Raw genomic sequence first — 16,015 nt, 5'->3', positions numbered from 1 at the left:
ATAATCAGATCCCCATTCCACTACTGTGCAGATGGAAGCCAGCGAAGCTGTGGTGGGTTCTGTCGTTGGCAAGAACAGAATTTACTTGAGAACAAGGAAGTGCGACTCGTCATTCAAGATAAGCCCGCGACTGCGACAGCACGCATACCTAATTCACGTGTTCGGTCAATTCGGCTAGAAAAAATTATTTTAAATGACTGCCTATCAGTCATCGATGCGACCGTCACAAGCTCTAGAAATCTGCAGCGTGGGCAGATATCTAAAGCCTTGTGATGAAAGTGCAGAGAGAGCAAGCGCGACCGGCCCCACGAAGGGAGAATCGTACGCCAGGACCGTCAGCGGTTCAACCGGAAGCGCCGAGCAAACGACGCGTCCCATGAGTCTTTCCGAGTTTACGCCTCCCCTATTCAAGTAGTAACCGCGCAGAAGCACATTTTATTGGGAAGCGCATTTCTGCCGTCACCATAGACGTCGCCTTGAGGTTCCATATAAAGTCCAAACACGGCAACATTGTCGCCGTGCGCCGTACGCTGTGTGTGCGAGTGAAAGCTAGTGAGGGTCAGCTAACTCAATCTCGCGCACACGAGAGAGAAAGGCGAGGCGGAAGTGCGCTTCTGTCGGGCGTGAGGCACGGCGGGGGAGTTTACTGTGGCGGTGGCCGCCGTATCTTGAAAGCCACCTGGGACGTGGAAAAAGGGTGCGCCCGCGCAGGCCTCACCTTCAAAGTGATCTGCAGATAAAGTGCAACTAGTGCACGTGGCTTTGTATGCGCGGTGCTTTCAACATCTAGTTCGCTTTGAAGCGAGAAACGGCACGCTCGCTGCTGCAGCCGCGCTTCCTCACTCCAGAGTTTGAGAGCGAATTTCCGCGGCCACCAAGCGAGACGTGTTCATTTTTACCAGTGGGTGCGTTACACCGTGCTTGTTAATTTAGTAAGCGGGGCCTCATGGACAACTGGCTGGTGGCCTTATCGAGTTCGAAAATGCTGTCATCGCGGCAAGGCCGCCACGGCAGCAAGCGAAGATTACCGTTTTTTTGCTGCCTACCCGGAAATAAATCCTGTCTCAGTGCGTGTGTTGGAACACTGTGACGCATCGTGACGTAGTTCTTTTCCGGCCGGTAAGTAGCCACTAAACTGGCATTGGCGGTTAATTCGTACATCGTTTATTGCGTACCTAAACGTCGTTCCCGGCCAACTACGTATTAACGAGGTTTGACTGTAAAACGATTATTGGTTATAACAATAGAATTTTAGTGGCACTTGAATATTTGTTATAAGTGGATTCGACTGTATTGCAGAGACCATGTTTAACCCACAAACATTGCACTTTGCCTAAGCGTCACCCATTACATGGCCCTTACTTTCAGCGAACATAAACAATGTGTCTTATTTAGTTTATCGAGGACACCGGGCAAATGCTTCAGATTTTGGAACAATTGACAGGTGGCAAATCACCAGCAAACTTGACACTGAAACGGCACTTTACCACTGGCGCCATCCGCAGTTGAACCGCACAATGCTACGCATGTAGCGACGATCGAGTTGCATGATGCGCGGTCGTTTCGTCTCGTCACGCAGATTGGCCTTAAGATAACCCACCTGGTGTAAAGTTCGGATAGCCTTTCCGTATTTTGGAGAAAAACTGAAAAGCATAACTTTATATGCAATATTGTAGTAAAGCCCAGGTCCACTATTAAACTGACAACCTCGTTGGCATTTCATAAAACAATGTCACTAATTCATTAGCTTCAGAGGAAGAAAAGCATGCGATTCCATTCAACAGACATTCTAATTGTAAAAAAATGTTTTCCAGACCTTCATATCCTAATCTGTAATCGGTGCTAGCATACTAATTTGAAGTTCCCTTAATTCAGAGTAGAACATACTGTATATATCTTTATTATGTGTGCAAGTTACTGATAGCTTGCTACATTCTTGTTACGCAATGCTAAGAGACTCCAGAGCATGTGCAAAACCGTATTTCTTGCCCAAAATCTTGTAAGCATTAAATATTGTGAAAAATTGCAATATTCTATTGACTACTTGAAGTTTCGTTCATGATTAGATTCAATTGTCGACTCGCAATCTATTCCATATTCGCAAACCACTAAATATAGGTCAATTCTCAAGGACAAAAGTGTGTGTGTGTGGGGGGGGGGGGGGGGGTTCATTATGCGACTGGGTTCTTTACAGCAGTAAATACGGTATTTCTCGGCTTCAATAGAAAACATTAACTGCCATGAGACGCCATGCTGAACGGATTGCTGAATATGGGAGCGTGCTACGACCAGACAAGTGAGAACAGATGGCTTCACAAGTGGATGGAGCGTTGGCCATGAAAGCATAAAAATAAAACAGCTTCACACCTAGAGAAGCAGTAAAGCAGCCTGCTGAATGCCTCTTTAACGTTTAAGTAACAGTGCGCATGAGGTGGCAATGATGGAGGTCAGTGAGGGTCAAATTAACTGAATAGGCATGCTTTTTGTGTTCTGACTAAATGAGTGTTCAACCCCCAGCAATGTATGGATTCTCGCCAGAACTTTCCAGTGTGTTTGAATTAAGGGGGGACTTGGGTTTGAAAATTAACTTCCTTATTTCTTCACGGATTTTGATGACAATTGGCACAAATGTTTAGAATGTCTCCCCGATTCTTCAATAAAAGTTTGAGAGCAATACCTTAAGAACATTTTATCGAGCAGAATTTTTATCCCTTGAACATTCTGGAGGGCCTGGGGAGCAAACGCGATGGAACGCTCATTGAGTATTCACTGCATGCGTGCTGAAGGTCGCGAGTCTTGCTTTCTTTTTTTTTCTGCAACACAAATCTTTGAGTGTGATATTCTTTATGTCACCTTCCCATCAAGCACACTTTTGGGGTGAACGAATAGCCACATCATAAATTTATAAAAAGTCAAGATAAAAAGGGAAGACTGTCACGACCTGCACTGTAGCCCAAGGAACGTGACAAAAAAAAAAAAACTGCCAAATAGGCTAAACGGTAACAATCATATCAGCTCTAGAAACCGAGCAGAAAGGAAAAAAAAAATTCTAAGAGGCTTTCAAACTATCGCCTTGCCTCCACTCTTCTAAAATGCACCAGGATTGTAGTCTTTGGTGTCCTTAGCTTCCTGGGCATGCGGCCTTGCGTCTGATGTTCTTTGATGCCTTTTTTTTTCGTAGGGCATCCTTTTCTGCGGCTCTTTGAAGAGAGTGCTTTCCTGGCTTCAAGCTAAGTGAGGCACAAAACTCCCTGTATGCACGAAAAGCTCCAGCGTACTTGCAGACTGCCTCATTGACAGCTGTCTCCGCTACGATCAATGAAGCATTTTGCCTTTTGGTAGAATTGACCATATGACAGAGTGGAGACTCTCGGTTGCATTCTGAGTCTTCTTGCCTTGGCAACGGCTGAGTAGCTGAGGATCCGAGAGGCGTTGATACACTGGCAGCAATGCAGCTGCAACATGTGTCGCCAATTTGTACTTGTCTTGTGGCGGAGCTTTACCTTCAGCTTCTGCAGCCCGGTGTCTGCACCAGCTCGGGGTCCTGGAGGGCAGAGCTCGTGATGAGGCTCTTCATCTGTTAAGTGATGTGATAGAAGGTTGCCATTATGGCCCTTTGCATATCGTCTACTTCATTATTGTTACGTGTGGCCATACCATAATAAGTGGTAAGCTTTTTGATTAGGTCGTGGGTCAGGTCACCCCTTCGCTCCAATTGGTTCATTTCTTCTGCTTTTTGAGACAAGTGTTCGAAGGGCTGTGCCCATCCTCTTTTTCACGTGATTGATACAGTCCTCTTTATTGAATGTAATGAAGCCGTGTGCCTTGTCTTCACAAAGGGCCTGGAAAGTACGGCTATCACCATCACAAACAATGGCTGTGCAGCGGAGGTCATTCCTTTCCAGTGACCTTCTGAACAAGATCAACGCTGCCTCGACCTACATTCGGCTCAAGTTTGCATCAGTGTTATTTTGACACCTGCGAGTCCCTCTCCATTCACTGTAGCCTTCATTGTCTTCTTTCGGCCCAAGTGTGCATCCATGGCATCTATTGGAGAGCACAACGCAGTCAAGCACCAGCCCAGTGTAAAATTCAATTATAGTGCCCACACCAATACGAGATGCACGACCACGTGTCATCCATGTGCCGTCGTAGACTACGGTCACATTTTTTGTGAATGCAGGCTCCATTACGCTGTAAACTTTCCGCACAGCTGCCTCAGCATCAGAAAAGAGACTTGCTGCAGCCACCTCACCAGCAGACCTGAATTTTGATTTCAGATGTTTTTGGAATGTTTTATAGTGCAAGCCTCTGTGTGAAACATTCATTACTGACCAAAAATCATTCAGAGCAGCTGCCCCTCCGCCGGTGGTTTGATCGCTTGCACTGCACGCATATTCATGCCAAAGCCTTACCACCCTCTACTCGTGATGATGACCATTCACTTGCAACAATGCCACAGGCATTGCAGGTCAGTAACATTCATGCAGCCAACCCATGCGTTGTTACCAAATGTACAGTCAGTCCTGGCTTAGAGCTTTCATGGCACAAGGCATTCTTGTACAAAGCATTCAATGCTGTGACCTGCACAACCCCCCCCCCCCCCAAAAAAAAAAGCGGGCAAGTTTGCACTCGGTCGTGCAAAGCTTAGGCACAGCGAAAGTGTCAATCCTCAAGTCTTACTGACTGCTACTGCTAGGTATTCACTCGGTTGCTGCTAGGTCTTAACTTGGTTTAACTTAACTACGCATGTAGGGAAGGTATTCTCGAGAGATCATTTTCGGAGGTACCTTCCCTTTTGCGACATTTCACGTGACTAGCGCTGGACGCGTCGGTGCCTATGAGCGACAGCGTTCCTGCCTTGCCACAAATGCAGGCAGGAGCCGTGTCTGTGTCGGGCGAAGCAAGCGCGCACTTGTGCCGGCGGTTACTAAGCAATGCGAGGTGACGTCATCGCTACTGCTTCCGCACATGCGTGGCTATGCAACGCGGGCGGCGTCGGCAGCAGCTCTGCGCATTGCCTCGTTGGTGCTGCTACAATTTGTTTCTCTATCTCGCTCTCATTTTCTCTTTCCCTCTCCCGAGCATTGCGCGCGCCGCGTGCATGCTCTCCTTCCCTCTCCTTAATGTCCTATGTCAAGGCTACATGTGCCCAGCACGGAGAGGAGGCGAGGCACACGCCGCTCCGTGTGGTGGTTGCTAGGCAATGCAGTGACGTCATAGCTCGGCGAGGTTTTGCGACAGCAGGCGCCACTTTTTACGGTTAGCTAAAACAGCTTCGCTGTTAAAACTTATCTGCCAGCTCCACATCAGCGCATCTGTCACTCTCGCCTGTGAGCTTGTTTTCTCTCGATCGCCGAAACAGAACTGAGTGATGCTTGCACTGTCTCGGCATGACCACGAGAAACTTCTAGTGGTATGTATTGTGGCTCCAAGTGAGCCTGAATTGTACCGCCAATTTTCAACTGCATTTCAACCATGCGCGAGGTGCGTAGTCAAAGGTCCGAGGCCATTTTTTCGCGATGCAAAAGCCGTGTTTCTCCTTAAGCGAGATGTCGAATTACCAAAGTTCGAATTCATTCTTGTGACCTTAAGGGGGGACGCGGCTTTCGATACCAACTTTCTTGTTTCTTGGTGGATGTCAATGAAAATTGGTACATAGAATAAGAATGGCTCTATGATGCTTTCATAAAAATTTCAAAGCAGTACCATGAAAACTTCTTGCTAGACAAATTATTTCTTTCTTCAACCTCGTGGAGGGACTGGAGGATTTACCGAAATGAAGTGAAAAGTTTGTTAAATACTGTATGCACAGCCAAATGTGTGCAGAAGGAGATAGCGTTCTCGAAAAAAAATTTTTTTCAACACTAAAATTTGTAGTTTGTTTTCTCCAGTCCCACTGCAGTGAGCACGCTTACACTGCAAACAAGGAACCCTACTACGAATTCTTAAAACACTAGGATAAAAAAAGAAGAGCGCTATCCCCTAAAGTGCAGTTCAGTGAGTCTGACAAAACAAACGCAATCAAAATGTGTAAAGTAGTTACCAAGATACCTGCTCCGCGAGCTGAGCAACATGCCAAATAAACTGTACTGAGAAAACAAGGTTCAAAGTTGTCAAAATTTAATAGGCACCAGGGTTATAGTCCTTTGTGTCCTTTGCGATGCGGCATCGCTTGACCATCTGACCTGATGGTCTGATGAGCTTTTGCAGCTTTCTTTTTCCGCATGGCATCTTTTTCGGCTCGGTTCCTGAACAGCTTCGCCAATACGCGTGGACGATGTTCCATCCATGCTTGAGGTGCTCAGCTGCACGTCCGCGTCATGTTGCATGCCACCGTCATTGTCACTGCTGAAGTCGCCGGAGCAAACTTTGTTTTAGAGATCGGTGGCTTCGACTTACGAGCACCAAATTGATGCGCAGTCTTGCGTTTCTTCTTGAACGATCACCGGCCCATGATATGTTACAGACGAGAGCTGTTCTCCAAGCTAAGAAGGGCCGAGCTTGACAACGTTTTCGTTTCTCTAACAAGCGAGCGCCGGTCCGTTATCATGAGTGAGATACGATCTCTAAACCACGCCGCGATGAGTTGAAAAGACGCGAAATCGGCTCCTCAATGCCGTCAGCGCGGCGAGCAGACGACCTTTCCGCCGGTTGCTAAGGGCAACCGCCCGGGATACCAATGCGGAGCCGCGTACAGTCACGTGGCGCGCGCTGCCGATCAGAAACCGCCGCGAGACCTTGAAACTTTTGCTTGCTGTGCGCTTGCTCTTGCCTGGTGCAGCTGGCCAAGGCGCCAGATTTGAAGACGGAGAATCGCGCTATCCATAGAGACCAAGATGGCAGCGCTAGGTTACGCGGTTGCGGAGATATCGCGGCTTGAAAAATGCCGTTTTTTCGCTATTTTCGAGAAACTCCTCGCCACTTTAGCTTTGATAAACATTTTTTACATCATTTCCGCGCGATTTTCCGTGCCGAAATTTTGAAATAAAATAGAAAAGAAGTCATACAAACTGAAAATGTGATTTTCAAAAGATCGTTTTGGCCAAATTTCGCGATGCGAAAGCCGCGTCCCCCCTTAAGTTCATGTGTACGAGATCTAGCAAAGAGAGTGTTAGCCAGCGCCACTGATGGCGCTTAGCAGCAGGGGCACGCACCTTGGACTCTGTCTTGGGCATGGGTGGCATGGGGAGCATCTCCACCTCCTCCTCTTCCACTGTCTTCACTTGGGGCAACATTTTTGGCTTCATCTCGCCCGGCAACAGCTCATCTCTAGGGAGGAGCAGGAACAGGGTGGGGTGAGCAACGCAAACAGACAAGCGAGCGAGTGAGCAAAGCAAGAATTCCATTTTTTTTTGTAACAGCAACGCAGAAAGCTAAGACACCACGAATAACGCCATAGGACATGCGCTGACTCAGAACTTCTGCCTTTGTCTGCTTTTTTTTTCGAAGTTTTTCATTTGAACCCCCTTTTTAAGTGAAACCCTTTAGCACCCTCAATCTCATATATTGCCCTGTACTGACCACAGCCTGAGTGAATAAAGCCTTTACACTCATTCCTAGCCTCCCCTTAAGGGGGGACGTGGCTTTGAAAATCAACTTCCTGATTTCTTCATGGATTTTGATGAAAATTGGCACAAATGTTTAGAATGTTTCCCTGATACTTCCATAAAAGTTTCAGAGTGATACCTTGAGAACATTTTATTGAGCAGAATTTTTCTCTCTTGAACTTTCTGGAGGGCCTGGGGAGCTTAAAAAACATGATGGAAGGCTCGTTGAGTATTGACTGCATAGCTCAATGCGTCCTGAAGGTCGTGACAGCCTTACTTTTTTTTCGCAACACAACTTTTATAGATAGTCATTTTTCAAGTTATCTTCGCACCAAGCACACTTTCGGGGTGAACGAATAGCCACACCATAAGTTCATATAAAGTTAAGATAAAAATGCCGAGACTGCCTCGACCTGCACTGTAGTCGAAGGAATGCAACAAAAAAAAAAAACACAATCAAAATAGGCTAAACAGTAACGAAGAAATCAGCTCCAGAAACTGAGCAGAAAGGCGAAAATACAGTTTTGAGAAAACGGCTCTCAAAGTTTCACCTTCTCTTCAGTTCTCTAAAACACACCAAATTTGTAATCTTTGATGTATTTTGTGCTGTGGGGCTTCTTGGACATGTGGCCTCTAGTCTGCTGCGCCTTCGTTCTGCCTTTTTTATGTTTGTATGGCATTCTTTACTGCTGCTCTACAAAGAGCATGGTGCCTGGGTTTCAAAGCAAGTGAGGTGCAGAACTCTGTGGGCATGAACATTCAGTATTTCTAGCGTTGTACCTGCAGACTGCCTCATTGATAGTCTCTAGTGCAGTCAGTGAGGCATTGTTTTCTTTTGGTAGAATCGACCATATTACTGAATTAAGGCTCTCAGCAGCCTTCTGAATCATCTTCCATTGACAATGGCTATGGAGGTTAGGAGAGCCACTGATAGATAGGCAGCAATGCAGCTGCTATGTGCTTTCCAGCCTGGACTTTTGTATGATGCCTCACTTCTGCAGCCAGGTGTCTGTGCCAGCCCGAGTGGCCTAGTGAACAGAGCTCATGATGAGGTTGTTTTTATGAAGGGGTTGTATGATAGGTATTGTTGCGAGATATCGTGGCATTACGATAATAGAGTCGGCGCGCGATGTGCTAAGTCGCGGGTCCGACGTGCCGATGTGCGAAATGCCTGGTCGCGGGTCCGAGGAATAGACACTCGGTGAGCTCAATCACGCAGTCCGAGGTGCCGACGTGCGAAATGCCTAGCCGCGGGTCTGAGGAATAGACGCTCAAGGTGTCGACACTCGATGAGCGATGTGCCGACGCACAAAATGCCTAGCCGCGGGCTCGAGGAGTCGACGCTCGTGGTGCCGACGTGCAAAGTGCCTAGCCGCGGGCTCGAGGAGTCGACACTCAATGAGCGATGTGCAAGAATCCGAGAAGTCCGTGCACGATGTACTTGATCGCCGAGTCGGAGACGCCTACGCGTGAAAGGCTTAGCCGCGTGTCCGAGGATTCCGTGCCTGAAGCTTGGTTGCGAAGTCCGCGTCGCCGATACTCGGAATGCTTAGCCGCGGGTCTGAGACGTCCACAAAAAGCGGGATTGGCCACGGTACTGGGATGTCCACGTGGCGCCCGTTCTAACACTCGTCGAGATTATGGAAACTGTCCAGAGCTCGTGAGGACACCGCAACAAGCGGTGCAGACGACGCCCTCGCGGAGCGAGCACCGGACCAATGGTGAACCGCGCGGGAGTCATGTGGCAGGCGTGGCCAATCGGTGGCTCCAGCACGACCTTCAATCATGTGCTTTTTGTGTGCTTGTTTCTGTATGGAGGAGATAGCTGAAGCGACAAATCTGAAGACTGAGAAATGCACTTTCCAACGAGACCAAGATGGCGGTGCTCGGTGGCGCCGTTCTGGAGATATCGTGGCTTGAAAAACGTCATTCTTTCGCGAAATTTTTCAGCACCTTGGCTGATACAATTTTTTTATTGCACTTCTAATTGGTCTTCAGTGATGATATTTCGGAATCAGATAGAATAAGAGTTGCAGAAACTGAAAATGATTTTCAAAAATATTTTTTAGCCATTTTTCGCGATGCCAAAGCCAAGTCCCCCCTTAATTCCTAGGACAAGCGTGGACTGGAATCGCCTTTCCACATCAGTCGCACTCATCACCGACACAAACAATATCAATAATGCTGTTCACCATGCCTTTCGTTATTATTATTGCATGTTGTTTTTTACCATTCTCCTTTCTGTTACACCCCATCCCCCTCAGATCTTGAAAGTATGCGAAATAAATAAAATAGATGTAAATAAGCCTTTACTTATCTACAAGGTATTAGGATATTGTCACACAGTAGTGACGGTGAAGAAAACAGTCGCAAAACTGGGAATGACGCAACGGACTTTTTATTCGGCGAACCTGTGCCCACAAAAGCAAGTTGGACTCTAAGCACAACGATAGCAGCGAACACAGTCGGCGATCGTCGAAATCTCATCATTAATACATTACTCGTTGAAGATTCCAGCGTAATCACTGGTGGCCGTGTGCCTTCCTTCTAGAAGGTACTATACAATTCGCGTCACGCATACAATCAGATTATGCAAGGTTCAGGGACAACAGACAATGGATGGAACCATAGATATCATTCGAGAAATTCATTTACATGCAGGCGCGTCCTACGCTGAGAGATGACGTTCAACATTTGGTAGCTGGTGAAATGCGATCACTGGTGAAAGATAAATACACGTGTCAACATTTACGCACGATATCAAGGCAAGATTCTAGTAAGTGACCCAAACCCCCCTCCCGAACAGTGGGAGGCTGTTCTGTCTAGCTCAAGCCCACAAAACCTGTGCAAACCAGTTTTCAGCCAAAGAGATCGCGAGACATCCAATCAAGAGCAAACTGGCTCACACACACACACACACGCACACTGCCACTCACGCCTGGCTGTGCAGGGATGCATAGTAGTGCCGGCGTTCCGCCGGTGCCATTGCTTGGACATTCATAAACACGGGAGTCACAGATGGCCTCGAAATCTTGTCCTCCAGGTTGGCTGATCCGCTGGTCTCTGCAAGCAAGTAAACCTTGGGTCAGAGCCGAAATTAGCAGAAGCACACCAGACCTGGCACCGCTTTTCATAAAAAGTTATTCACATCAAGACAACAAACCTCAAAGACAGTGCAATATGCTAACAATACGTCAGATATTTATTTCCACATACTGTTGGCCGTTTTGGTGGTAACAGTGTGGGTGCAGCAAATTAGCACATTGAAAGCTTTTTATAAGTGCTTTTCTCCATAGAATTTTACACGATGTATATTGAACTTATATATAAAACAAAGTGTGTTTACACACAATTTTAATATATAACGAAATGTCCCAGCCATCATGAAGGAATACCGAGACAGTAAATACAAACTGCTGCAGACGCAGATGGTCAAATGGTCGAATTACATGCGGCTGCTTGCGAATGCACCTCTCAAATTGCGCACCAAGCAACAGAGAGAGGTCGCTGAAGCAGAGCAGAAAGACCCTCTCGCCGTCATGTTCATCCAAGTGCAATAAGATTTTATCACACCCCACGCAACAAATGGTGTGGGTGCAAGGGATAAGAGTGCAAGGTTGAGCTGAAAAGGGATCGTGCTTTGATGTGCACCATCCTCCCTCGCGAGCAGAGTTGGACTAGGGGGGGAGGCAGGTTAGCGCACAATTCTCTTCTAGCTCGGCTTGCATGGTTGGCAGCGTGGCTGTGCGCATGTGCGCCCGCGTGCTTTATCTTGGAGGTAATATGCGGTGTCTCACAGGCCACAAAGCCAAGACAGCCGTGGCTACATGTGCGCAGTCTTCCCATCCGTTCATCGCTGGAGGTCACGTAATCTCAAGTTTTGGAGGCACATCGAGAGGCAGACTAAGCATTCGCTTCCCTTTGCCTGCGCTCTTCCTAAAAACACCGTCCCACTATGGGACGGCATTATCAAGAAGAGCAAGACAGCCGTGGCTTCATGTGCGCAGTCTTCCCATGCGTTCAGCGCTGGAGGTCACGTAATCTCAAGTTTTGGAGGCACATCGAGAGGCAGACTAAGCATTCGCTTCCCTCTGCCTGCGCTCTTCCTAAAAACGCCGTCCCACTATGAGAGGGCGTTATGAGGAAGAGCTTCCCAGGCTACCCCTCGTACCACCGATATGCAGATATCGTCGACACAGCATGAAACGGTATCTTTCGTCGGTGACTCAAATTCAATGGAAGAATTTTTGCCTTAAAATTCTTTTTTTTTTTGATAGCCGGATAATTAGGAAAATTTTATGGCCCCTTCCGTGTGAAAAAAATCCATCAGCGACTGTAGCACAAAGGTCTAATGTCCAGATACTGAAAGCTCAATATAACAAAGTGAAGTGCCGATCTTACCGAATTTGTTATGTTGAGGTTTGACTATATACAGTGGAATCTCGATGATATATATGATCACGGCTAATACGAATTTCCGGATTATACAAATTTTTCTGTGGTCCCGGCCGAGCCCCATTACTTTGCAACGTGCTAGCGAACGATTGTTACGAATCAATTTTCGACCCGCGTCGGTTGATACGAATAAACGCCGCCCCACCGACGGCCGCGAAAGAACAGCGCGCAGTCACGTGCTTTCTTCCTTTCTCTTTTGGTGCGGAGGCGCCGGACAGCGCGGAGGCCATGACTGGGCACGAAGAGTTTGAAGCGTTGGCGCTTTTGTTGCTTTTGTGCTTTTCCCCACGCAGGCATAGAGAAGCGTGGCCGCCGCAGCGAGCGAAGGTTAGTGCGGTCTATCGCTTCAACGGAAACTGAGCGGCGTAAGCATAGCACATACAAAGGGCAGATCGCTTTCAAAATACGGTGCGCACGACCACACCGACAGCTGGCACAGGCGCAAAGTACAAGAACGCATTTGTTGGCAGAGTAGAAGCCACCCCTCCTCCCACCCCTCCATCCATCCCTCCCGCACTACCTTCCCGCTTTGCTCCTTTCGCGTGGGAGATTACGTCGCCAGTTACCGTTACGCCCAGTTGCAAGATACGCATTTGGTGCCGCAGCACAGCGTCGCCCCGCCCCCTCCCTCCCTCCCATACGCCCGCGGCCTTTCACGCGACGGAAGTTGCTTTTGCTCTCCGCTGTGCATTCGCTCTCCGCGAAGGGCCGCGTCCCTCGCGTGCTTTCACTCGCACATACGGCGCGCGGCGACTATTTTATCGCCGCTTGGACTCATGCTCCACGTCTCATGCTCCTCCTCCGCATAGCCCTTGTTGATCTCCTCTCCCATTGGTGGGCGCACCTCGTTGAGAAGCGTGCTCGATACCGCCCTTGTCGGCAAGATTTTCCAGCGGAAACCGCATTATAACCGATATTTCGTCTCGCGCGGCTGCACTGTAAGCGGTATGCATTTACACTGGAGCTCTATGGGAGGGTAAACGGGAGTGGGAAAAAGCCGCGTTGTAGCCGGTTCTGCACTATAAATGGTTACGTTATAAGTTGTCTATACTGTAAATGCTTTTTACGTACGTGTGCCTGAGTGAGTTCACCTCTGACTCTTTAATTTAGCTAGTTTTAATTGTGTTTCGATGATACGATTTTCGGCTAATACGAATATTTTTCGTGACCCCGTGAGATTCTTTTCATTGAGACTCCACTGTATGAACACCAGTGGGATCTGCTTACCAAAAGTTCTTAAGCTCAATGAAACGCTTCCCAGTGGCCTGAAGAATCACATCTAACCATCTCATGCAGTGGCGACCCCGTTTTCTGTCACCTTCTGCTTTAGCTAGCATTAATTTACGTTCTATTGAACCGACATCCTGCACGATCTGGTGCAAGATACTGGTGTTACCTGGTGTTCACACACTGTTAGAGGACAAACATGCCATGAAGTATACATAGTCAACACATGCCATTCACTCAAAAGCAAAGGGTCACATTCTTGTCCCTATCTGCAGTGGACCCACTATTAGCAAACAAGCAGGAAATAAGGCCCCATACCTTCTTCCCAGTTCTCCTCTGTTGGCACATCCTCAGAAGCAGGCGGCAGGGTAACATCCCCCGTGGGCTTGTCTTTCTCTGCAGCTGCGAGGAACACGACACTTGCAGGAATTAAATAATGTGAGAGCGTGGTGGTCGCACGGTAAACAATGTGCAATACTTCCCTTCTCTCTGCAACACATTTTCCTTCAGTATAGTCCCTTGATAGAACAAAGCTGCACATGATGTGACAACTGAATTATCCAATTTCCTTTAATCGAGCCTTGTCTTTCATTGGATTGTGGGGTCTTACATGCCAAAACCACAATTTGATTATGAGGCACGCCGTAGTGGGGGACTCCGGATTAATTATAACCACCTGGGGATCTTTAACGTGCCCCCAATGCATGGAACATGGGCAAGCCTTGCGTTTGAACAGCAAAAATTCACACATTCCCACAACCCCAGCACACAGTAGATAGCTGCTTTTCAAGATCCTTGCCTTCGTGCTACTCTGCAGGGGAGGGGGAGTGAAAGGAAGAAGGGCTGAAGAAAGCAAAAAAAAAATAACAAGGAAACAATGACAACTAGCAATAATTGTAATTGTGGAAATAGTCAAACACATTCTACTAGGCTGTAGAATGTGAAGGGCGACATAAAGACAAATATGGCAACATTCTATCACGGCCCAGCTGCTTCGCGTCCACGTCACCGGCGGTCATGCGAATGTCCATAGAAGAAAAGGGGGAAAAAAAAGCGATAAGTGAGCGGCGCCTTTCTCTCTCTCTCAGCAAGCGTGGAAATGCGCCGTGGAAGCAGCGGGGGGTGCGGGGTGCGCCGACCAAGCGCAAAGCTGTATCGCTTGAGACGAAGCTGAAATTTTGCAGACAAGAAGCACAAGCTCGCGCCGGCGATATTGACGATTATGACAACTGGGAGCGCCACGATCATGTAGGCTAGAAGCAGTGGCTATGCCGATCAACGAAAAAGGGGGGCTTTGTACGCTAGGACGAAACCCCCATGGGTGAAACTAACATGGTGGAAGCCGCTGACATAGCCGAACTATGGGAGCACGTCACTACTGCTGATGAAATAAATGGTGCTTCGATGGAGCAGTTTCCGAGTGCAGATAATGCTGTCTCGTTCTGCGAAGACATCTCCAACGTGGCAATCGTTGTCGTGACAGACGGCGGCGTTGTGCGACGGATGGCAACGACAGCAGCGGGCAAGTGACGAGATTGGCAATGACCCGTCTTTGACACCGACCCCAATGTTCAATCAGAGTGCACCATCGTCGATCGAGTCGCTCGTTGATTTCATCCAAGCTAAATTATAGCCGCAGTGTTAATGCAGCAGCTGGATGCGATGCACATTGCAGATGTGAACACAAAACTTCCGCAAAAGCAAGTGCAGATTTCAATTTCAGTGCGCTAATGATAGAACGCTATTTAGAGGTATAAATAACGTTTTTATTTTGTACAGCTACTTTCTACAACGTCGATTCTTTATCGCAAGTTGCACATTTGGTTTCGGGACTACGAAAGTATATTCGACTTTTTTTTTGTGTTTCTTTTTCTTTTTTTTACGGCAGTCCAGCTATAGCAATGATCGATTATAACGATCGGATTTATCGTTCTTCTTGATGTCGTTACAAGTGGAATGCACTGTATTGCTACAATGCTTCCAAGTCTTCAAATTGAAGTACATCCCTTGAGCGTCAACCGACTTTTGACAATGGCTTTTCCACGACTCAAAGGCTTCCCTCCCCGGTAGGCGGATTCCGGAAGTTCCTTAAGGGCACCTGTACAAGCTTCTTCGACGGCACTCAGGGTCCCGGAGTGGCGGGTGTCCTTTGACGGAGGATTTCACTTTTGGGAGTACGAAATAGTCTGCTGGTGCCAAGTCGGGACTGTAAGGAGGTTGGGGAATCGTCGCAATGCCGTTTATCGTCAGGTAATCGCTGACCTTGCTGCAGATGTGGCTGGGTGCATTGTGGTGATGCAATTTCCAATTTCTGGTTATGGCTGGCCTCACCCGATTGACCCTTCTCATGAAGGTAAAAAAGACCATTCACTGTCTGCCCTCAGGTACAAATTCGTAGTGGAGCAACCCTTAGTGTCAAAGAAAACGATGAGTGTAGCTTCACTCTGGATTTATTCGTTCGAGCCTTTTTTGGACGACGGTGATGTCGGAGTGTGACATTCGGAACTTTGCCGCTTTGTTCCAGGTCGTATTCAAATATCGAAGTTTCGTCTCCCGTGATTACGTTGTCAAAAAGCGGGGTCTTCTTCAATGCGTTGCAGAAGGTCTTCGCAAGCAGACACTCGCCTTGCTCTTGCTCGTCCGTCAGATCTTCAGGACGAGTTTAGCGCAGATCTTTCGCATCGCCAAGTTTTCAGTGATAATGCTGTGCATGTCATCTTATCAATGCCAATTTCACCTGTGACCATTCGCACTTAAACGACGGTCTGAATTCAGCACTTCAC

General features: G+C 47.7%; 1 protein-coding gene across 1 annotated transcript in view; it reads right to left on the bottom strand.

Moving 5' to 3' along the window:
• The window catches only part of LOC119448891 (gametocyte-specific factor 1-like), a 77,308-nt gene that overhangs the window by 26,652 nt on the left and 34,641 nt on the right, over positions 1 to 16,015 (bottom strand). Inside the window, exon 6 of the mRNA XM_049666064.1 lies at positions 7,158 to 7,272. Within this exon, the coding sequence (XP_049522021.1) occupies positions 7,158 to 7,272 (115 nt within the window). The remainder of the gene's footprint in view (positions 1 to 7,157; positions 7,273 to 16,015) is intronic.

Source organism: Dermacentor silvarum, chromosome 4 (genome assembly GCF_013339745.2).
Source record: "Dermacentor silvarum isolate Dsil-2018 chromosome 4, BIME_Dsil_1.4, whole genome shotgun sequence".
Taxonomy (NCBI): domain Eukaryota; kingdom Metazoa; phylum Arthropoda; class Arachnida; order Ixodida; family Ixodidae; genus Dermacentor; species Dermacentor silvarum.
This window is presented reverse-complemented; position numbering and strand designations above follow the sequence as displayed.